This window comes from Eucyclogobius newberryi, unplaced genomic scaffold (genome assembly GCF_026437365.1).
Source record: "Eucyclogobius newberryi isolate DKJ021-1_F unplaced genomic scaffold, fEucNew1.0.hap1 SCAF_15, whole genome shotgun sequence".
In the NCBI taxonomy this organism is placed as follows: domain Eukaryota; kingdom Metazoa; phylum Chordata; class Actinopteri; order Gobiiformes; family Gobiidae; genus Eucyclogobius; species Eucyclogobius newberryi.
In genome coordinates, this window is record NW_027315779.1 from 33583801 (window position 1) to 33607697 (window position 23897).

The following is a 23897-nucleotide window of genomic DNA, read 5'->3' on the forward strand; positions in this document are numbered from 1 at the left end:
CAAAACGCGCGTTAACACAGGTCAGAACACGCGTTAACACAGGTCAGAACGCGCGTTGACAGATCAGAACGCGCGTTGACAGGTCAGAACGCGCGTTAACACAGGTCAGAACGCGCGTTGACACAGGTCAGAACGCGCGTTAACACAGGTCAGAACGCGCGTTGACACAGGTCAGAACGCGCGTTGACACAGGTCAGAACGCGCGTTAACATTAACACAGGTCAGAACGCGCGTTAACACAGGTCAGAACGCGCGTTAACATTAACACAGGTCAGAACGTGCGTTAACACAGGTCAGAACGCGCGTTAACACAGGTCAGAACGCGCGTTAACACAGGTCAGAACGCGCGTTAACATTAACACAGGTCAGAACGTGCGTTAACACAGGTCAGAACGCGCGTTAACACAGGTCAGAACGCGCGTTAACACAGGTCAGAACGCGCGTTAACACAGGTCAGAACCCGCGTTAACACAGCTCAGAACGCGCGTTGACAGGTCAGAACGCGCGTTGACACAGGTCAGAACGCGCGTTGACACAGGTCAGAACGCGCGTTGACACAGGTCAGAACGCGCGTTAACACAGGTCAGAACGCGCGTTAACACAGGTCAGAACGCGCGTTGACAGGTCAGAACGCGCGTTAACACAGGTCAGAACGCGCGTTGACACAGGTCAGAACGCGCGTTGACACAGGTCAGAACGCGCGTTAACACAGGTCAGAACGCGCGTTAAAACAGGTCAGAACGCGCGTTAACATTAACACAGGTCAGAACACGCGTTAACACAGGTCAGAACACGCGTTAACACAGGTCAAAACGCGCGTTAACACAGGTCAGAACACGCTTTAACACAGGTGAGAACGCGCGTTAACACAGGTCAGAACCCGCGTTAACACAGGTCAGAACGCGCGTTAACACAGGTCAGAACCCGCGTTAACACAGGTCAGAACGCGCGTTAACATTAACACAGGTCAGAACACGCGTTAACACAGGTCAGAACACGCGTTAACACAGGTCAAAACGCGCGTTAACACAGGTCAGAACACGCTTTAACACAGGTGAGAACGCGCGTTAACACAGGTCAGAACCCGCGTTAACACAGGTCAGAACGCGCGTTAACACAGGTCAGAACCCGCGTTAAAACAGGTCAGAACGCGCGTTAACACAGGTCAGAACGCGCGTTAACACAGGTCAGAACGCGCGTTGACAGGTCAGAACGCGCGTTGACAGGTCAGAACGCGCGTTAACACAGGTCAGAACGCGCGTTAACACAGGTCAGAACGCGCGTTAACACAGGTCAGAACGCGCGTTAACACAGGTCAGAACGCGCGTTAACATTAACACAGGTCAGAACATGTGTTAACACAGGTCAGAACGCGCGTTAACACAGGTCAGAACGCGCGTTAACATTAACACAGGTCAGAACGTGCGTTAACACAGGTCAGAACGCGCGTGAACACAGGTCAGAACGCGCGTTAACACAGGTCAGAACCCGCGTTAACACAGGTCAGAACGCGCGTTAACATTAACACAGGTCAGAACGCGCGTGAACACAGGTCAGAACGCGCGTTAACACAGGTCAGAACACGCGTTAACACAGGTCAGAACACGCGTTAACACAGGTCAGAACGCGCGTTGACAGGTCAGAACGCGCGTTGACAGGTCAGAACGCGCGTTAACACAGGTCAGAACGCGCGTTGACACAGGTCAGAACGCGCGTTAACACAGGTCAGAACGCGCGTTGACACAGGTCAGAACGCGCGTTAACACAGGTCAGAACGCGCGTTAACATTAACACAGGTCAGAACATGTGTTAACACAGGTCAGAACGCGCGTTAACACAGGTCAGAACGCGCGTTAACATTAACACAGGTCAGAACGTGCGTTAACACAGGTCAGAACGCGCGTGAACACAGGTCAGAACGCGCGTTAACACAGGTCAGAACCCGCGTTAACACAGGTCAGAACACGCGTTAACACAGGTCAGAACGCGCGTTGACAGGTCAGAACGCGCGTTGACAGGTCAGAACGCGCGTTAACACAGGTCAGAACGCGCGTTGACACAGGTCAGAACGCGCGTTAACACAGGTCAGAACGCGCGTTGACACAGGTCAGAACGCGCGTTGACACAGGTCAGAACGCGCGTTAACACAGGTCAGAACGCGCGTTAACATTAACACAGGTCAGAACATGTGTTAACACAGGTCAGAACGCGCGTTAACACAGGTCAGAACGCGCGTTAACACAGGTCAGAACGCGCGTTAACACAGGTCAGAACGCGCGTTAACACAGGTCAGAATGCGCGTTAACACAGGTCAGAACGCGCGTTAACATTAACACAGGTCAGAACGCGCGTTAACACAGGTCAGAACACGCGTTAACACAGGTCAGAACGCGCGTTAACACAGGTCAGAACGCGCGTTAACACAGGTCAGAATGCGCGTTAACACAGGTCAGAACGCGCGTTAACATTAACACAGGTCAGAACGCGCGTTAACACAGGTCAGAACGCGCGTTAACACAGGTCAGAACGCGCGTTAACACAGGTCAGAACGCGCGTTAACATTAACACAGGTCAGAACATGTGTTAACACAGGTCAGAACGCGCGTTAACACAGGTCAGAACGCGCGTTAACATTAACACAGGTCAGAACGTGCGTTAACACAGGTCAGAACGCGCGTGAACACAGGTCAGAACGTGCGTTAACACAGGTCAGAACCCGCGTGAACACAGGTCAGAACGCGCGTTAACACAGGTCAGAACACGCGTTAACACAGGTCAGAACGCGCGTTGACAGGTCAGAACGCGCGTTGACAGGTCAGAACGCGCGTTGACAGGTCAGAACGCGCGTTAACACAGGTCAGAACGCGCGTTGACACAGGTCAGAACGCGCGTTAACACAGGTCAGAACGCGCGTTGACACAGGTCAGAACGCGCGTTGACACAGGTCAGAACGCGCGTTAACATTAACACAGGTCAGAACATGTGTTAACACAGGTCAGAACGCGCGTTAACCAGGTCAGAACGCGCGTTAACATTAACACAGGTCAGAACGTGCGTTAACACAGGTCAGAACGCGCGTTAACACAGGTCAGAACGCGCGTTAACACAGGTCAGAACGCGCGTTAACACAGGTCAGAACCCGCGTTAACACAGGTCAGAACGCGCGTTAACACAGGTCAGAACGCGCGTTAACACAGGTCAGAACGCGCGTTGACACAGGTCAGAACGCGCGTTGACACAGGTCAGAACGCGCGTTGACACAGGTCAGAACGCGCGTTGACACAGGTCAGAACGCGCGTTGACAGGTCAGAACGCGCGTTGACACAGGTCAGAACGCGCGTTGACACAGGTCAGAACGCGCGTTGACACAGGTCAGAACGCGCGTTGACACAGGTCAGAACGCGCGTTGACACAGGTCAGAACGCGCGTTGACACAGGTCAGAACGCGCGTTGACACAGGTCAGAACGCGCGTTGACACAGGTCAGAACGCGCGTTGACACAGGTCAGAACGCGCGTTAACACAGGTCAGAACGCGCGTTAACATTAACACAGGTCAGAACACGCGTTAACACAGGTCAGAACACGCGTTAACACAGGTCAAAACGCGGGTTAACACAGGTCAGAACACGCGTTAACACAGGTCAGAACGCGCGTTGACAGATCAGAACGCGCGTTGACAGGTCAGAACGCGCGTTAACACAGGTCAGAACGCGCGTTGACACAGGTCAGAACGCGCGTTAACACAGGTCAGAACGCGCGTTGACACAGGTCAGAACGCGCGTTGACACAGGTCAGAACGCGCGTTAACACAGGTCAGAACGCGCGTTAACATTAACACAGGTCAGAACATGTGTTAACACAGGTCAGAACGCGCGTTAACACAGGTCAGAACGCGCGTTAACATTAACACAGGTCAGAACGTGCGTTAACACAGGTCAGAACGCGCGTTAACACAGGTCAGAACGCGCGTTAACACAGGTCAGAACGCGCGTTAACACAGGTCAGAACCCGCGTTAACACAGGTCAGAACGCGCGTTGACAGGTCAGAACGCGCGTTAACACAGGTCAGAACGCGCGTTGACACAGGTCAGAACGCGCGTTGACAGGTCAGAACGCGCGTTAACACAGGTCAGAACGCGCGTTAACACAGGTCAGAACCCGCGTTAAAACAGGTCAGAACGCGCGTTAACACAGGTCAGAACGCGCGTTAACACAGGTCAGAACGCGCGTTAACATTAACACAGGTCAGAACGTGCGTTAACACAGGTCAGAACGCGCGTGAACACAGGTCAGAACGCGCGTTAACACAGGTCAGAACCCGCGTTAACACAGGTCAGAACACGCGTTAACACAGGTCAGAACGCGCGTTGACAGGTCAGAACGCGCGTTGACAGGTCAGAACGCGCGTTAACACAGGTCAGAACGCGCGTTGACACAGGTCAGAACGCGCGTTAACACAGGTCAGAACGCGCGTTGACACAGGTCAGAACGCGCGTTGACACAGGTCAGAACGCGCGTTAACACAGGTCAGAACGCGCGTTAACATTAACACAGGTCAGAACATGTGTTAACACAGGTCAGAACGCGCGTTAACACAGGTCAGAACGCGCGTTAACACAGGTCAGAACGCGCGTTAACACAGGTCAGAACGCGCGTTAACACAGGTCAGAATGCGCGTTAACACAGGTCAGAACGCGCGTTAACATTAACACAGGTCAGAACGCGCGTTAACACAGGTCAGAACGCGCGTTAACACAGGTCAGAATGCGCGTTAACACAGGTCAGAACGCGCGTTAACATTAACACAGGTCAGAACGCGCGTTAACACAGGTCAGAACGCGCGTTAACACAGGTCAGAACGCGCGTTAACACAGGTCAGAACGCGCGTTAACATTAACACAGGTCAGAACATGTGTTAACACAGGTCAGAACGCGCGTTAACACAGGTCAGAACGCGCGTTAACATTAACACAGGTCAGAACGTGCGTTAACACAGGTCAGAACGCGCGTGAACACAGGTCAGAACGTGCGTTAACACAGGTCAGAACCCGCGTGAACACAGGTCAGAACGCGCGTTAACACAGGTCAGAACACGCGTTAACACAGGTCAGAACGCGCGTTGACAGGTCAGAACGCGCGTTGACAGGTCAGAACGCGCGTTAACACAGGTCAGAACGCGCGTTGACACAGGTCAGAACGCGCGTTAACACAGGTCAGAACGCGCGTTGACACAGGTCAGAACGCGCGTTGACACAGGTCAGAACGCGCGTTAACATTAACACAGGTCAGAACATGTGTTAACACAGGTCAGAACGCGCGTTAACCAGGTCAGAACGCGCGTTAACATTAACACAGGTCAGAACGTGCGTTAACACAGGTCAGAACGCGCGTTAACACAGGTCAGAACGCGCGTTAACACAGGTCAGAACGCGCGTTAACACAGGTCAGAACCCGCGTTAACACAGGTCAGAACGCGCGTTAACACAGGTCAGAACGCGCGTTGACACAGGTCAGAACGCGCGTTGACACAGGTCAGAACGCGCGTTGACACAGGTCAGAACGCGCGTTGACACAGGTCAGAACGCGCGTTGACACAGGTCAGAACGCGCGTTGACAGGTCAGAACGCGCGTTAACACAGGTCAGAACGCGCGTTGACACAGGTCAGAACGCGCGTTGACACAGGTCAGAACGCGCGTTGACACAGGTCAGAACGCGCGTTGACACAGGTCAGAACGCGCGTTGACACAGGTCAGAACGCGCGTTGACACAGGTCAGAACGCGCGTTAACATTAACACAGGTCAGAACACGCGTTAACACAGGTCAGAACACGCGTTAACACAGGTCAGAACGCGCGTTAACACAGGTCAGAACGCGCGTTAACACAGGTCAGAACCCGCGTTAAAACAGGTCAGAACGCGCGTTAACACAGGTCAGAACGCGCGTTAACACAGGTCAGAACGCGCGTTGACAGGTCAGAACGCGCGTTGACAGGTCAGAACGCGCGTTAACACAGGTCAGAACGCGCGTTGACACAGGTCAGAACGCGCGTTGACACAGGTCAGAACGCGCGTTAACACAGGTCAGAACGCGCGTTAACATTAACACAGGTCAGAACATGTGTTAACACAGGTCAGAACGCGCGTTAACACAGGTCAGAACGCGCGTTAACACAGGTCAGAACGCGCGTTAACACAGGTCAGAACGCGCGTTAACACAGGTCAGAATGCGCGTTAACACAGGTCAGAACGCGCGTTAACATTAACACAGGTCAGAACGCGCGTTAACACAGGTCAGAACACGCGTTAACACAGGTCAGAACGCGCGTTAACACAGGTCAGAACGCGCGTTAACACAGGTCAGAATGCGCGTTAACACAGGTCAGAACGCGCGTTAACATTAACACAGGTCAGAACGCGCGTTAACACAGGTCAGAACGCGCGTTAACACAGGTCAGAACGCGCGTTAACACAGGTCAGAACGCGCGTTAACATTAACACAGGTCAGAACATGTGTTAACACAGGTCAGAACGCGCGTTAACACAGGTCAGAACGCGCGTTAACATTAACACAGGTCAGAACGTGCGTTAACACAGGTCAGAACGCGCGTGAACACAGGTCAGAACGTGCGTTAACACAGGTCAGAACCCGCGTGAACACAGGTCAGAACGCGCGTTAACACAGGTCAGAACACGCGTTAACACAGGTCAGAACGCGCGTTGACAGGTCAGAACGCGCGTTGACAGGTCAGAACGCGCGTTAACACAGGTCAGAACGCGCGTTGACACAGGTCAGAACGCGCGTTAACACAGGTCAGAACGCGCGTTGACACAGGTCAGAACGCGCGTTGACACAGGTCAGAACGCGCGTTAACATTAACACAGGTCAGAACATGTGTTAACACAGGTCAGAACGCGCGTTAACCAGGTCAGAACGCGCGTTAACATTAACACAGGTCAGAACGTGCGTTAACACAGGTCAGAACGCGCGTTAACACAGGTCAGAACGCGCGTTAACACAGGTCAGAACGCGCGTTAACACAGGTCAGAACCCGCGTTAACACAGGTCAGAACGCGCGTTAACACAGGTCAGAACGCGCGTTAACACAGGTCAGAACGCGCGTTGACACAGGTCAGAACGCGCGTTGACACAGGTCAGAACGCGCGTTGACACAGGTCAGAACGCGCGTTGACACAGGTCAGAACGCGCGTTGACAGGTCAGAACGCGCGTTGACACAGGTCAGAACGCGCGTTGACACAGGTCAGAACGCGCGTTGACACAGGTCAGAACGCGCGTTGACACAGGTCAGAACGCGCGTTGACACAGGTCAGAACGCGCGTTGACACAGGTCAGAACGCGCGTTGACACAGGTCAGAACGCGCGTTGACACAGGTCAGAACGCGCGTTGACACAGGTCAGAACGCGCGTTGACACAGGTCAGAACGCGCGTTAACATTAACACAGGTCAGAACACGCGTTAACACAGGTCAGAACACGCGTTAACACAGGTCAAAACGCGGGTTAACACAGGTCAGAACACGCGTTAACACAGGTCAGAACGCGCGTTGACAGATCAGAACGCGCGTTGACAGGTCAGAACGCGCGTTAACACAGGTCAGAACGCGCGTTGACACAGGTCAGAACGCGCGTTAACACAGGTCAGAACGCGCGTTGACACAGGTCAGAACGCGCGTTGACACAGGTCAGAACGCGCGTTAACACAGGTCAGAACGCGCGTTAACATTAACACAGGTCAGAACATGTGTTAACACAGGTCAGAACGCGCGTTAACACAGGTCAGAACGCGCGTTAACATTAACACAGGTCAGAACGTGCGTTAACACAGGTCAGAACGCGCGTTAACACAGGTCAGAACGCGCGTTAACACAGGTCAGAACGCGCGTTAACACAGGTCAGAACCCGCGTTAACACAGGTCAGAACGCGCGTTGACAGGTCAGAACGCGCGTTAACACAGGTCAGAACGCGCGTTGACACAGGTCAGAACGCGCGTTGACAGGTCAGAACGCGCGTTAACACAGGTCAGAACGCGCGTTAACACAGGTCAGAACCCGCGTTAAAACAGGTCAGAACGCGCGTTAACACAGGTCAGAACGCGCGTTAACACAGGTCAGAACGCGCGTTGACAGGTCAGAACGCGCGTTGACAGGTCAGAACGCGCGTTAACACAGGTCAGAACGCGCGTTGACACAGGTCAGAACGCGCGTTGACACAGGTCAGAACGCGCGTTGACACAGGTCAGAACGCGCGTTGACACAGGTCAGAACGCGCGTTAACACAGGTCAGAACGCGCGTTGACACAGGTCAGAACGCGCGTTGACACAGGTCAGAACGCGCGTTAACACAGGTCAGAACGCGCGTTAACATTAACACAGGTCAGAACGTGCGTTAACACAGGTCAGAACGCGCGTTAACACAGGTCAGAACGCGCGTTAACACAGGTCAGAACGCGCGTTAACATTAACACAGGTCAGAACATGTGTTAACACAGGTCAGAACGCGCGTTAACACAGGTCAGAACGCGCGTTAACATTAACACAGGTCAGAACGTGCGTTAACACAGGTCAGAACGCGCGTGAACACAGGTCAGAACGCGCGTTAACACAGGTCAGAACCCGCGTTAACACAGGTCAGAACGCGCGTTAACATTAACACAGGTCAGAACGCGCGTGAACACAGGTCAGAACGCGCGTTAACACAGGTCAGAACCCGCGTTAACACAGGTCAGAACACGCGTTAACACAGGTCAGAACGCGCGTTGACAGGTCAGAACGCGCGTTGACAGGTCAGAACGCGCGTTAACACAGGTCAGAACGCGCGTTGACACAGGTCAGAACGCGCGTTAACACAGGTCAGAACGCGCGTTGACACAGGTCAGAACGCGCGTTAACACAGGTCAGAACGCGCGTTAACATTAACACAGGTCAGAACATGTGTTAACACAGGTCAGAACGCGCGTTAACACAGGTCAGAACGCGCGTTAACATTAACACAGGTCAGAACGTGCGTTAACACAGGTCAGAACGCGCGTGAACACAGGTCAGAACGCGCGTTAACACAGGTCAGAACCCGCGTTAACACAGGTCAGAACACGCGTTAACACAGGTCAGAACGCGCGTTGACAGGTCAGAACGCGCGTTGACAGGTCAGAACGCGCGTTAACACAGGTCAGAACGCGCGTTGACACAGGTCAGAACGCGCGTTAACACAGGTCAGAACGCGCGTTGACACAGGTCAGAACGCGCGTTGACACAGGTCAGAACGCGCGTTAACACAGGTCAGAACGCGCGTTAACATTAACACAGGTCAGAACATGTGTTAACACAGGTCAGAACGCGCGTTAACACAGGTCAGAACGCGCGTTAACACAGGTCAGAACGCGCGTTAACACAGGTCAGAACGCGCGTTAACACAGGTCAGAATGCGCGTTAACACAGGTCAGAACGCGCGTTAACATTAACACAGGTCAGAACGCGCGTTAACACAGGTCAGAACACGCGTTAACACAGGTCAGAACGCGCGTTAACACAGGTCAGAACGCGCGTTAACACAGGTCAGAATGCGCGTTAACACAGGTCAGAACGCGCGTTAACATTAACACAGGTCAGAACGCGCGTTAACACAGGTCAGAACGCGCGTTAACACAGGTCAGAACGCGCGTTAACACAGGTCAGAACGCGCGTTAACATTAACACAGGTCAGAACATGTGTTAACACAGGTCAGAACGCGCGTTAACACAGGTCAGAACGCGCGTTAACATTAACACAGGTCAGAACGTGCGTTAACACAGGTCAGAACGCGCGTGAACACAGGTCAGAACGTGCGTTAACACAGGTCAGAACCCGCGTGAACACAGGTCAGAACGCGCGTTAACACAGGTCAGAACACGCGTTAACACAGGTCAGAACGCGCGTTGACAGGTCAGAACGCGCGTTGACAGGTCAGAACGCGCGTTAACACAGGTCAGAACGCGCGTTGACACAGGTCAGAACGCGCGTTAACACAGGTCAGAACGCGCGTTGACACAGGTCAGAACGCGCGTTGACACAGGTCAGAACGCGCGTTAACATTAACACAGGTCAGAACATGTGTTAACACAGGTCAGAACGCGCGTTAACCAGGTCAGAACGCGCGTTAACATTAACACAGGTCAGAACGTGCGTTAACACAGGTCAGAACGCGCGTTAACACAGGTCAGAACGCGCGTTAACACAGGTCAGAACGCGCGTTAACACAGGTCAGAACCCGCGTTAACACAGGTCAGAACGCGCGTTAACACAGGTCAGAACGCGCGTTAACACAGGTCAGAACGCGCGTTGACACAGGTCAGAACGCGCGTTGACACAGGTCAGAACGCGCGTTGACACAGGTCAGAACGCGCGTTGACACAGGTCAGAACGCGCGTTGACAGGTCAGAACGCGCGTTAACACAGGTCAGAACGCGCGTTGACACAGGTCAGAACGCGCGTTGACACAGGTCAGAACGCGCGTTGACACAGGTCAGAACGCGCGTTGACACAGGTCAGAACGCGCGTTGACACAGGTCAGAACGCGCGTTGACACAGGTCAGAACGCGCGTTGACACAGGTCAGAACGCGCGTTGACACAGGTCAGAACGCGCGTTAACATTAACACAGGTCAGAACACGCGTTAACACAGGTCAGAACACGCGTTAACACAGGTCAAAACGCGGGTTAACACAGGTCAGAACACGCGTTAACACAGGTCAGAACGCGCGTTGACAGATCAGAACGCGCGTTGACAGATCAGAACGCGCGTTGACAGGTCAGAACGCGCGTTAACACAGGTCAGAACGCGCGTTGACACAGGTCAGAACGCGCGTTAACACAGGTCAGAACGCGCGTTGACACAGGTCAGAACGCGCGTTGACACAGGTCAGAACGCGCGTTAACACAGGTCAGAACGCGCGTTAACATTAACACAGGTCAGAACATGTGTTAACACAGGTCAGAACGCGCGTTAACACAGGTCAGAACGCGCGTTAACATTAACACAGGTCAGAACGTGCGTTAACACAGGTCAGAACGCGCGTTAACACAGGTCAGAACGCGCGTTAACACAGGTCAGAACGCGCGTTAACACAGGTCAGAACCCGCGTTAACACAGGTCAGAACGCGCGTTGACAGGTCAGAACGCGCGTTAACACAGGTCAGAACGCGCGTTGACACAGGTCAGAACGCGCGTTGACACAGGTCAGAACGCGCGTTAACACAGGTCAGAACGCGCGTTAACACAGGTCAGAACGCGCGTTAACATTAACACAGGTCAGAACACGCGTTAACACAGGTCAGAACACGCGTTAACACAGGTCAAAACGCGCGTTAACACAGGTCAGAACACGCTTTAACACAGGTGAGAACGCGCGTTAACACAGGTCAGAACCCGCGTTAACACAGGTCAGAACGCGCGTTAACACAGGTCAGAACCCGCGTTAACACAGGTCAGAACGCGCGTTAACATTAACACAGGTCAGAACACGCGTTAACACAGGTCAGAACACGCGTTAACACAGGTCAAAACGCGCGTTAACACAGGTCAGAACACGCTTTAACACAGGTGAGAACGCGCGTTAACACAGGTCAGAACCCGCGTTAACACAGGTCAGAACGCGCGTTAACACAGGTCAGAACCCGCGTTAACACAGGTCAGAACGCGCGTTAACACAGGTCAGAACGCGCGTTAACACAGGTCAGAACGCGCGTTGACAGGTCAGAACGCGCGTTGACAGGTCAGAACGCGCGTTAACACAGGTCAGAACGCGCGTTGACACAGGTCAGAACGCGCGTTAACACAGGTCAGAACGCGCGTTGACACAGGTCAGAACGCGCGTTGACACAGGTCAGAACGCGCGTTGACACAGGTCAGAACGCGCGTTGACACAGGTCAGAACGCGCGTTAACACAGGTCAGAACGCGCGTTGACACAGGTCAGAACGCGCTTTGACACAGGTCAGAACGCGCGTTAACACAGGTCAGAACGCGCGTTAACATTAACACAGGTCAGAACGTGCGTTAACACAGGTCAGAACGCGCGTTAACACAGGTCAGAACGCGCGTTAACACAGGTCAGAACGCGCGTTAACATTAACACAGGTCAGAACATGTGTTAACACAGGTCAGAACGCGCGTTAACACAGGTCAGAACGCGCGTTAACATTAACACAGGTCAGAACGCGCGTTAACACAGGTCAGAACCCGCGTTAACACAGGTCAGAACACGCGTTAACACAGGTCAGAACGCGCGTTAACATTAACACAGGTCAGAACGCGCGTGAACACAGGTCAGAACGCGCGTTAACACAGGTCAGAACCCGCGTTAACACAGGTCAGAACACGCGTTAACACAGGTCAGAACGCGCGTTGACAGGTCAGAACGCGCGTTGACAGGTCAGAACGCGCGTTAACACAGGTCAGAACGCGCGTTGACACAGGTCAGAACGCGCGTTAACACAGGTCAGAACGCGCGTTGACACAGGTCAGAACGCGCGTTGACACAGGTCAGAACGCGCGTTAACACAGGTCAGAACGCGCGTTAACATTAACACAGGTCAGAACATGTGTTAACACAGGTCAGAACGCGCGTTAACACAGGTCAGAACGCGCGTTAACACAGGTCAGAACGCGCGTTAACATTAACACAGGTCAGAACGTGCGTTAACACAGGTCAGAACGCGCGTTAACACAGGTCAGAACGCGCGTTAACACAGGTCAGAACGCGCGTTAACACAGGTCAGAACCCGCGTTAACACAGGTCAGAACGCGCGTTAACACAGGTCAGAACACGCGTTAACACAGGTCAGAACGCGCGTTGACAGGTCAGAACGCGCGTTAACACAGGTCAGAACGCGCGTTGACACAGGTCAGAACGCGCGTTGACACAGGTCAGAACGCGCGTTGACACAGGTCAGAACGCGCGTTAACACAGGTCAGAACGCGCGTTGACACAGGTCAGAACGCGCGTTGACACAGGTCAGAACGCGCGTTGACACAGGTCAGAACGCGCGTTGACACAGGTCAGAACGCGCGTTAACACAGGTCAGAACGCGCGTTAACACAGGTCAGAACGCGCGTTAACATTAACACAGGTCAGAACACGCGTTAACACAGGTCAGAACACGCGTTAACACAGGTCAAAACGCGCGTTAACACAGGTCAGAACGCGCGTTGACACAGGTCAGAACGCGCGTTAACACAGGTCAGAACGCGCGTTAACACAGGTCAGAACGCGCGTTAACATTAACACAGGTCAGAACGCGCGTTAACACAGGTCAGAACCCGCGTTAACACAGGTCAGAACGCGCGTTAACACAGGTCAGAACGCGCGTTAACACAGGTCAGAACGCGCGTTGACAGGTCAGAACGCGCGTTGACAGGTCAGAACGCGCGTTAACACAGGTCAGAACGCGCGTTGACACAGGTCAGAACGCGCGTTAACACAGGTCAGAACGCGCGTTGACACAGGTCAGAACGCGCGTTGACACAGGTCAGAACGCGCGTTAACACAGGTCAGAACGCGCGTTAACATTAACACAGGTCAGAACATGTGTTAACACAGGTCAGAACGCGCGTTGACACAGGTCAGAACGCGCGTTGACACAGGTCAGAACGCGCGTTAACATTAACACAGGTCAGAACATGTGTTAACACAGGTCAGAACGCGCGTTAACACAGGTCAGAACGCGCGTTAACATTAACACAGGTCAGAACGTGCGTTAACACAGGTCAGAACGCGCGTTAACACAGGTCAGAACGCGCGTGAACACAGGTCAGAACGCGCGTTAACACAGGTCAGAACCCGCGTTAACACAGGTCAGAACGCGCGTTAACACAGGTCAGAACGCGCGTTAACACAGGTCAGAACGCGCGTTAACACAGGTCAGAACGCGCGTTAACACAGGTCAGAACCCGCGTTAACACAGGTCAGAACGCGCGTTAACACAGGTCAGAACGCGCGTTAACACAGGTCAGAACGCGCGTTAACACAGGTCAGAACCCGCGTTAACACAGGTCAGAACGCGCGTTAACACAGGTCAGAACACGCGTTAACACAGGTCAGAACGCGCGTTGACACAGGTCAGAACGCGCGTTGATAGGTCAGAACGCGCGTTAACACAGGTCAGAACGCGCGTTGACACAGGTCAGAACGCGCGTTGACACAGGTCAGAACGCGCGGTAACACAGGTCAGAACGCGCGTTGACACAGGTCAGAACGCGCGTTGACACAGGTCAGAACGCGCGTTGACACAGGTCAGAACGCGCGTTGACACAGGTCAGAACGCGCGTTGACACAGGTCAGAACGCGCGTTGACACAGGTCAGAACGCGCGTTGACACAGGTCAGAACGCGCGTTAACACAGGTCAGAACGCGCGTTAACACAGGTCAGAACGCGCGTTAACATTAACACAGGTCAGAACACGCGTTAACACAGGTCAGAACGCGCGTTAACACAGGTCAAAACGCGCTTTAACACAGGTCAAAACGCGCGTTAACACAGGTCAGAACGCGCGTTAACACAGGTCAGAACGCGCGTTAACACAGGTCAGAACGCGCGTTGACAGGTCAGAACACGCGTTGACACAGGTCAGAACGCGCGTTGACACAGGTCAGAACGCGCGTTAACACAGGTCAGAACGCGCGTTAACACAGGTCAGAACGCGCGTTGACACAGGTCAGAACGCGCGTTAACACAGGTCAGAACGCGCGTTGACACAGGTCAGAACGCGCGTTAACACAGGTCAGAACGCGCGTTAACACAGGTCAGAACGCGCGTTAACACAGGTCAAAACGCGCGTTAACACAGGTCAGAACGCATGTTAACACAGGTCAGAACGCGCGTTGACACAGGTCAGAACGCGCGTTAGCACAGGTCAGAACGCGCGTTGACACAGGTCAGAACGCGCGTTGACACAGGTCAGAACGCGCGTTGACACAGGTCAGAACGCGCGTTGACACAGGTCAGCACGCGCGTTGACACAGGTCAGAACGCGCGTTAACATTAACACAGGTCAGAACATGTGTTAACACAGGTCAGAACGCGCGTTAACACAGGTCAGAACGCGCGTTAACATTAACACAGGTCAGAACGCGCGTGAACACAGGTCAGAACGTGCGTTAACACAGGTCAGAACGCGCGTGAACACAGGTCAGAACGTGCGTTAACACAGGTCAGAACGCGCGTGAACACAGGTCAGAACGTGCGTTAACACAGGTCAGAACGCGCGTTGACACAGGTCAGAACGCGCGTTGACACAGGTCAGAACGCGCGTTAACACAGGTCAGAACCCGCGTTAACACAGGTCAGAACGCGCGTTAACACAGGTCAGAACACGCGTTAACACAGGTCAGAACGCGCGTTGACAGGTCAGAACGCGCGTTGACAGGTCAGAACGCGCGTTAACACAGGTCAGAACGCGCGTTGACACAGGTCAGAACGCGCGTTGACACAGGTCAGAACGCGCGTTGACACAGGTCAGAACGCGCGTTGACACAGGTCAGAACGCGCGTTGACACAGGTCAGAACGCGCGTTGACACAGGTCAGAACGCGCGTTGACACAGGTCAGAACGCGCGTTGACACAGGTCAGAACGCGCGTTGACACAGGTCAGAACGCGCGTTAACACAGGTCAGATTCCCCTGGTCCAGGTCTAAAGCCTCGTACAAAACTGAATCGCGCCCGAGGCAGAATTTGAGCGCATGAACATTAGAACAGTTATTCTTAACCTGGGTCAGAGGTCAAGACACACACCCGACTCATATGATTGGTGACACGCCCCGCTTGGACACGCCCCGCTTGTCTGCAGGGAATATGGCGCTCAGTAGTGACTTGTGACGATTTCTTTCTTCATATTTTAGACTGAATCAAAGACTTTCTGGGCAAAGTATTTGTGTGGCTGAGGTCTGGTTTTTGCCGATGGTATTACTCGTGTACTTTGTGTACTCGTGTACTTTAATTGATGAGAAATAACTCCCACAGGACCCCCATGTAAAAAATAGTTAAAGTTTCATCCACAGTTTTGTGACACTTCTTACAGGAGAAATCAAATACACCTCAAAAATAGAATAGATTTAGCTCTGTATTGTGCACCGTGTCCTGTTCCTTTACGCTGTCTCTCTTAAAGTGACAGTAACACATTTACGTCAGAGCAGTCCAAAGACTACAAATACATTCTACAAATAAAACAAATGTAATCAAATGAATTTATCTTATTGAAACAACCAAATTATTACTCCGTGAAACATAGAATTACACATTTATAACAAAATATCAACACTGTGTTGATTTCCATACGAACGTATACATAAACTAAACTTGGCTCGCACAATCTTTGCACCGGCCTGGCCCCAAAAGGGCCAAAAGGACCACGGAAAAGGCCCTTGAGTCGAGTCTGTATCAAAGCCCTCCTTTCTGGGCTAAGTCTTGGCACCAGTCTGGCCCCAAAAGGGCCAAAAGGTCAGCCTCTGGGGCCATTTCCCTTGTCCTTTTCTATAACTACTACACTATAATATAATATCTTTGAAGCAATCCTTTTCGAAAATGAAGAAAAGGAACAGACTTTGTTACTTTGTTAGAGAGTGGCACTTGCCACGGTGAAGGTGCATTTCTGAACTGGTCTCTGAAAGGTGAGCAGGTCCTGCCGGGGGCCCGCGTGTGCAGGTCCCGCCGGGGGCCCGCGTGTGCAGGTCCCGCCGGGGGCCGTAGCTGGGGAGATCCGCGAGAAGGACCCGGCGCGCGTCTTTATCAGCTGAAAACGTGAATAATCTGGTGCCTTAGCAACTGGCTTAGTGCAGAGGAGGAAAAAAACACCCAGTTTTAGGAATCTACAAACTTTTCTGGTTCTTTTTGATGCCCTGGCAGTGGCAATAAGCTTTAGTTTTGTGTTTTTAACATTGTTTAAGTTCAAATGTACACAATGTATTTAATTTTATTGAACTGGTTAAGTGTTTGTTTGCACAACTAATGTTATGGCGCTTTAGTGTCAAGTTCTAAGAATGTACAAACTGAACTGAAGTGTTTTCTGGTTCTGCTGCTGCTAAAATGTGTTTTGAGTCTAATGTTTCATGACATTACAATGTTTCTGACGTTCCCTCTGAAGTCTGTTCATCTTTAATGATTGTGGCTCAGGATTTTGTGGCAAGTGAATACTTCATATTTGCTACTGAATAAAAATGCTGATGCACTTTATACTTCTTTTGAATTCATTTTGAATTTTGCACGTAAAAATGCAATTAATCGCGATTAATCAGGGAAACAATGCGATTAATCGCGATTAAAAATTGTAATCGTTGCCCAGCCCTAATCGCAAATATACATTTTAAACCCGTTTACCACATTTTCTCCAGCGCGTTTTCCCGTAACTAAGAGTGCACACTTAGAAGCGTCTGTTCTACCAATGCAAAACACGCTAAATCTACTGTTACACGCTCCTGCGCGCCGCGTCTTGGTTTTATAACAATTAACTTCCCTGCTCGTTAATAAAACAGATCAATCCAAAAATAAAATATAAATGAAACAAATTGATTAAATAATAGAAAAGTATCCTTATTGGCCCCTCATTGTAACTCGGGCTTGAGACTTTGAGGAAGTCACTTTCCTTTGGCTCATGGCAACAAAAAGCAGATTTGTGAAGAATAAAAAAGCGTTTACAGGTAAGATTATGCTCTGGAACTACCTGTCTCCTCCTCTCTCTCCTCTGAGCTCCGGCGTTCCGTGGCTTCACTTTTGGCTTGTGCTGAGCGGGTGCTTTGTGCTCCAGCGGCGTCAACAGTGGGGCCCCTCTGCCCCGTAAACTGAAGCAGTGGGATGAAAAGAAACTTCTCACGCTAACTGTCACTCGCACTAGTGTAAGACGATTCATATTTTGTTCAATTTGGATGGAACTATTTGTGGGGCGGAAGGATATGGCTCACGGGTGGTCATGTGGGGAAGGGAGGAAAGAGAGAGTTCGAACATGTTGATTGAAAAGTTTGGAGCTTTAATAAAAGCTGTCCTGAGCCGTCCTTCTCCTGGTATTATTCTACACCCACGACTAACGTACACGCTCGACTAACGTACACCCTCGACTAACGTACACGCTCGACTAACGTACACCCTCGACTAACGTACACGCTCGACTAACGTACACCCACGACTAACGTACACGCTCGACTAACGTACACCCTCGACTAACGTACACGCTCGACTAACGTACACCCTCGACTAACGTACACGCTCGACTAACGTACACCCTCGACTAACGTACACGCTCGACTAACGTACACCCTCGACTAACGTACACGCTCGACTAACGTACACCCTCGACTAACGTACACGCTCGACTAACGTACACCCTCGACTAACGTACACGCTCGACTAACGTACCCCCATCGACTAACGTACACGCTCGACTAACGTACACCCTCGACTAACGTACACCCACGACTAACGTAAACCCTCGACTAACGTACTCCCTCAACTAACGTACACGCTCGACTAACGTACACCCTCGACTAACGTACACGCTCGACTAACGTACACCCACGACTAACGTACACCCTCGACTAACGTACACCCTCGACTAACGTACACGCTCGACTAACGTACACCCTCGACTAACGTACACCCTCGACTAACGTACACGCTCGACTAACGTACACCCTCGACTAACGTACACCCTCGACTAACGTACACGCTCGACTAACGTACACCCTCGACTAACGTACACGCTCGACTAACGTACACCCACGACTAACGTACACGCTCGACTAACGTACACCCTCGACTAACGTACACGCTCGACTAACGTACACCCTCGACTAACGTACACCCTCGACTAACGTACACCCTCGACTAACGTACACGCTCGACTAACGTACACCCTCGACTAACGTACACGCTCGACTAACGTACACGCTCGACTAACGTACACCCTCGACTAACGTACACCCTCGACTAACGTACACGCTCGACTAACGTACACCCTCGACTAACGTACACGCTCGACTAACGTACACCCTCGACTAACGTACACCCTCGACTAACGTACACCCTCGACTAACGTACACCCTCGACTAACGTACTCCCTCGACTAACGTACACGCTCGACTAACGTACACGCTCGACTAACGTACACGCTCGACTAACGTACACCCTCGACTAACGTACACCCTCGACTAACGTACACGCTCGACTAACGTACACCCTCGACTAACGTACACGCTCGACTAACGTACACCCACGACTAACGTACACCCTCGACTAACGTACACGCTCGACTAACGTACACCCTCGACTAACGTACACCCTCGACTAACGTACACCCTCGACTAACGTACACGCTCGACTAACGTACTCCCTCAACTAACGTACACGCTCGACTAACGTACACGCTCGACTAACGTACACCCTCGACTAACGTACACGCTCGACTAACGTACACCCACGACTAACGTACACCCTCGACTAACGTACACCCTCGACTAACGTACACGCTCGACTAACGTACACCCACGACTAACGTACACGCTCGACTAACGTACACCCACGACTAACGTACACCCTCGACTAACGTACACCCTCGACTAACGTACACCCTCGACTAACGTACACGCTCGACTAACGTACACCCTCGACTAACGTACACCCTCGACTAACGTACACCCTCGACTAACGTACACCCTCGACTAACGTACACCCTCGACTAACGTACACCCTCGACTAACGTACACCCTCGACTAACGTACACCCTCGACTAACGTACACCCTCGACTAACGTACACCCTCGACTAACGTACACCCTCGACTAACGTACACCCCATGAGGCGGTTTGAAAGAGCGTTATAGAAAATCAATGGGGATTTTTAGCCAATCAAATCACAATCAAAAGTGACTACATCACTCTGGTTTTCTCCAGAGGAAAATAGCGACTGATGGACGATATCTCGAGCGCCCTTTTGAACGTAGTAGTTACGCCATGAAGCTACGCTTTTTACGCTGTGACAAACATGTGCGCGTGCCTACAGGAAGTGCCACACGTGCCTACAGGAAATGCCACACGTGCCTACAGGAAGTGCCACACGTGCCTACAGGAAGTGCCACACGCCGTGTTTTCCGTGTTTACGTCTTAAAACTGCTTCTACAGAGTCTGTGACTAAAGGTCCGTCCAAAACGACTCAGAATGAGCTGCTCAACTGTTTGTTGCTTTATTTGTGTTGAAATGAAAAGCGGCTGATTTCATATCAATCCGAGCCGAGACATTTGTCTGTCAAACTCCGAGCTCCGTTACCATGACAACAAACATGCAGTTTTCTTTAGTTTATTACTTGCATGAGGCTAACGCTAAGCATTAAGTATCGCTTAACTTCTATTGATAAAAATATGCTTTGTTTATTAGAAAACCTATGAAAGAAAGTTATAAATGACATGTTTCCAACAGCAATAATGTCTGTGATGATTAAATATAAAAATGTAAATTTATGTCAAATGTATTTTCTCACAAATGAAATCTGCCTCTAAGTCATTGTATTATCATGACACAAAGTGGAAATAAAGTGTGTTTACTTCATTAATTCAGTTGTAAATGTGTATTTAAAATATGTATTATACAGTCAATGTTAAAGATTTCAATTTTGGACATTCAAAAAAAAAAAAAAAACACGGTCATGTCAAATAGCGCCCCCCCTTGGACCCGGACTTGGACCCGGACTTGGACCCGGACTTGGACCCGGACTTGGACCCGGACTTGGTCCAGGACTTGGACCCGGACTTGGACCCGGACTTGGACCTGGACTTGGTCCCGGACTTGGACCCGGACTCTCAGGAACGCATTTTCCACTGTGAGATCTGCAACGTCCGAGTCAACTGAGAGATGCAACTCAAACAGGTCGGCAACAACGATAATATACAGAGAGTAGACAAGAGTCGTAGCAGCTCACTGTCCCTGTGCAGATAATGTTTACGTTCAAAAGCCACCAACATTATATATATTTATACCACCCAAGCTTCAAACAGGGACAATCTTTTATGTAATTTATGATTTATTAATTTGATCAACCATTCATTTCACATAAGTGAGTCTCAGTATATTTTTTAGTATAGTTTAATTCTAAGATTCTGGGGGGGAAATTATCTCCTTTTTGTGCAGAATATTCTCTTTCAGTCAAACATATGTTTTACTTATACAAGGGCAAAAATGTAACGTTTGTTTGTGTTTTTACAGTTTCTTCATCTGGAAATTGAAAGGGAGGAAAAGATGGTGGACAAATGGGATGAAGATGCGATGGCAGCCACTTTTGAAGCCATGTTGGACTGCAGTGATTCTATAGACAAATGGGATATAGAGGATGTGGTAGTCCGTCTTGAAGCCATGCTGGATGTCATTATTACGGACACGGAGAGTCAAATTCCTCCAGCAGCACCTTCATGTTCACTTGGACCTGCACCCAAGAACAAGGATCAGCAAGTACCTGGAATGACCCAATCATCAAGTCATTGTCCCGTTATGACCAATGAGAAAGCTCTGTTCCAGACAACGGGACATTTTACCGTTAATCCAGCCCAAGCAGCAGCCGGCAAAGTCACTTCGGGGTAAGTAGCATGCTATAAACACACAAACACACACAGCAGAATCTGAGTGACCGCTCACGAATCAAATCAAAATGCAGCCACAAAGAAGAATCAAATGGTCAAATGGCTCAAATGTGTATAATTATGCCAGAATGCTAAAGGCACCTGCGAGCTGAATGCTACAGCAGTGCTAGCTACATTATAACCAGGAAACTTCCTAAAAGAGGGGAAAAAGTTGAGTTTACCATTGAATAAATAGAGAGCATTCACCCACTCACCTGGTTAGGTCCATTTGACTCATCTAGTGTGTCCAAATACAAACTTCAACTGCAATATATAGTGCAGCCTTTCGGTCTGTATCGATCCAAACTGGAAATTCCTGATGTTGTGTCTTTGTCAGTGTTTTGTAACATGCCGGTACTTACCTACTTGTCTTTATTTTTCCATTTATAGGATGAGAACACAAGATGCTGACAAGCCATACGTCAAGAAGCCTCCAAACGCCTTCATGATCTACAAAAATGAGCAGAGGGAGACGATCATGTTGGAATTCAACATCAGAAACTCAGCGGAAGTGAACAAGATTGTCGGGGAGCGATGGCGTGTGCTTTCGGCGGAGGACCAAGCCCCGTACTTCGATAAGGCGCCGGTGGCCAAGAGGGAGCATGAAGCCAAGTGCCCTGGGTGGTCCGCCAACGACAACTTTGGGAGAACGAGGAGAAGAAAGGCCAACACAGTGACTCCCACATATTACAGCCTTCCTGCAGCTCCTGTACAGCCAGGACTCTACTACAGCTGTGCGATGGTGTCACAGGAGTACTAGCACACTGCCCTGCAAAAACCAACACAAGCCACAAATGTCATAGGTTCTGCAACTCCATTTCAGCAAACACTCTTCCCCACTGTAAATATGGTCCCACCAACCCACCAACACCTATAGCAGTCAACCCACCGACCAACCAGGCAGCATCTTCTACAGCCCACCCAGCAGCACCCACCAACGACAGCAGCAGTGCCCACATTCCACCACATTCCACCACATTCCACCACATTCCACCACATGCCAAAGTTCTGCTGCTGCCAGAAAAGTCACCCAAACACAAGCCTGGAGCACTTGGCAAACTGGAGAAGATTTCTGAGGAAACTGAGACATTTGGACTTTCATCCAGAATCACAAGGTCAAGAGCAGCTTCAGGTTGAAACTCCTCCTTTGGGACAAGAGAGCCGTGTAAATACTAGAGATATCATATTATTATTTTTACTATGGATTACTTGAAATAAATCAAAAGTTGCTTTCAGTTTTTGAATCATTATCGTTGTCAGAATGTTATTATTTTATGAATTGTTCACTAGGAGGAAATAAACCGTTCCTACTGCTGATTAGGGCTGAACAATATGGCAAAAGGATTGATGCTGTGATATTGGGTAAAGAGATGGAAAGTTGATATTCAAAACGTTTAAAATGATGTTTCTTTGAGTATGACATTTCACAGAGACGACTTTACCAACAAGTCTCATTCGATTGTGCCTTTTTTCAAACATCATTTTCCTTCTCAAACCGTTTGCACAATAAAAACAATGAATTGCAAAGACATACCTGCACTCAAAACTTATAATACAATGAAGTTTTAAGTAATGCTCTTGATAGATGTTTGGGCCATAGCACAAAGAGAAGGAATCATACTACAATGACTCATCCAGTGAATCCATTGGCCAATCAAATTCTTCCATTTTATTGCACAGTTATTAAAATACACATAAACACAGGGTCAATATTTCATATAAATGTGCCAAAAATCTGTTAAGTCAGCCCCTCCAAACTACCTGTCTTCAGCTGGCTCTTCTACCTGGGACAACAGCAGCACTACAGCGCCCCTCTGTGGACACATGGGAAAACAACATATTGACACCAACTTTACATTTAGCTAAAAATGACAGTATGATATTTTCCAGAGCCCGCATTAGACTTTACAGTACTATAAAGGTCATATACAAATGCTCCTCTCAACTCGCACCTGGCATGTTCTCTGCCTCTTGCTCTTGCTCTGCAAACCCAATCTGAGCATTTATGCAGATTGCTTATTATACAAACAAAAACACAGATGATTGTGTCAGTCACTGTCACAGACTCGACCTGAAATGTTACTTAGTGCAGCTTTTGAATAAAAAACACACAATTTGCCCAATGACAATAATAATAATAATGCCCAGTAACTTTACTTTATTACAGTTACACTTTTATTTGGTAGTTCAGAATATGGATACATTCATAAAAAAAACTACAAAAACCGAAAACCCGCTCCATGTTGACACG

At 50.6% G+C, this 23897-nt stretch overlaps 1 protein-coding gene across 1 annotated transcript in view; it reads left to right on the forward strand.

Annotated features, from left to right (window-relative positions):
- Positions 1 to 22406, forward strand: part of castor2 (cytosolic arginine sensor for mTORC1 subunit 2) — a 96082-nt gene extending 73676 nt beyond the window's left edge. Inside the window, exons 10-12 of the mRNA XM_072445464.1 lie at positions 20691 to 20867; positions 21237 to 21604; positions 22037 to 22406. Coding sequence (XP_072301565.1) covers positions 20691 to 20867; positions 21237 to 21604; positions 22037 to 22406 — 915 coding nt within the window. The remainder of the gene's footprint in view (positions 1 to 20690; positions 20868 to 21236; positions 21605 to 22036) is intronic.
- The last annotated feature ends 1491 nt before the right edge of the window (positions 22407 to 23897 follow it).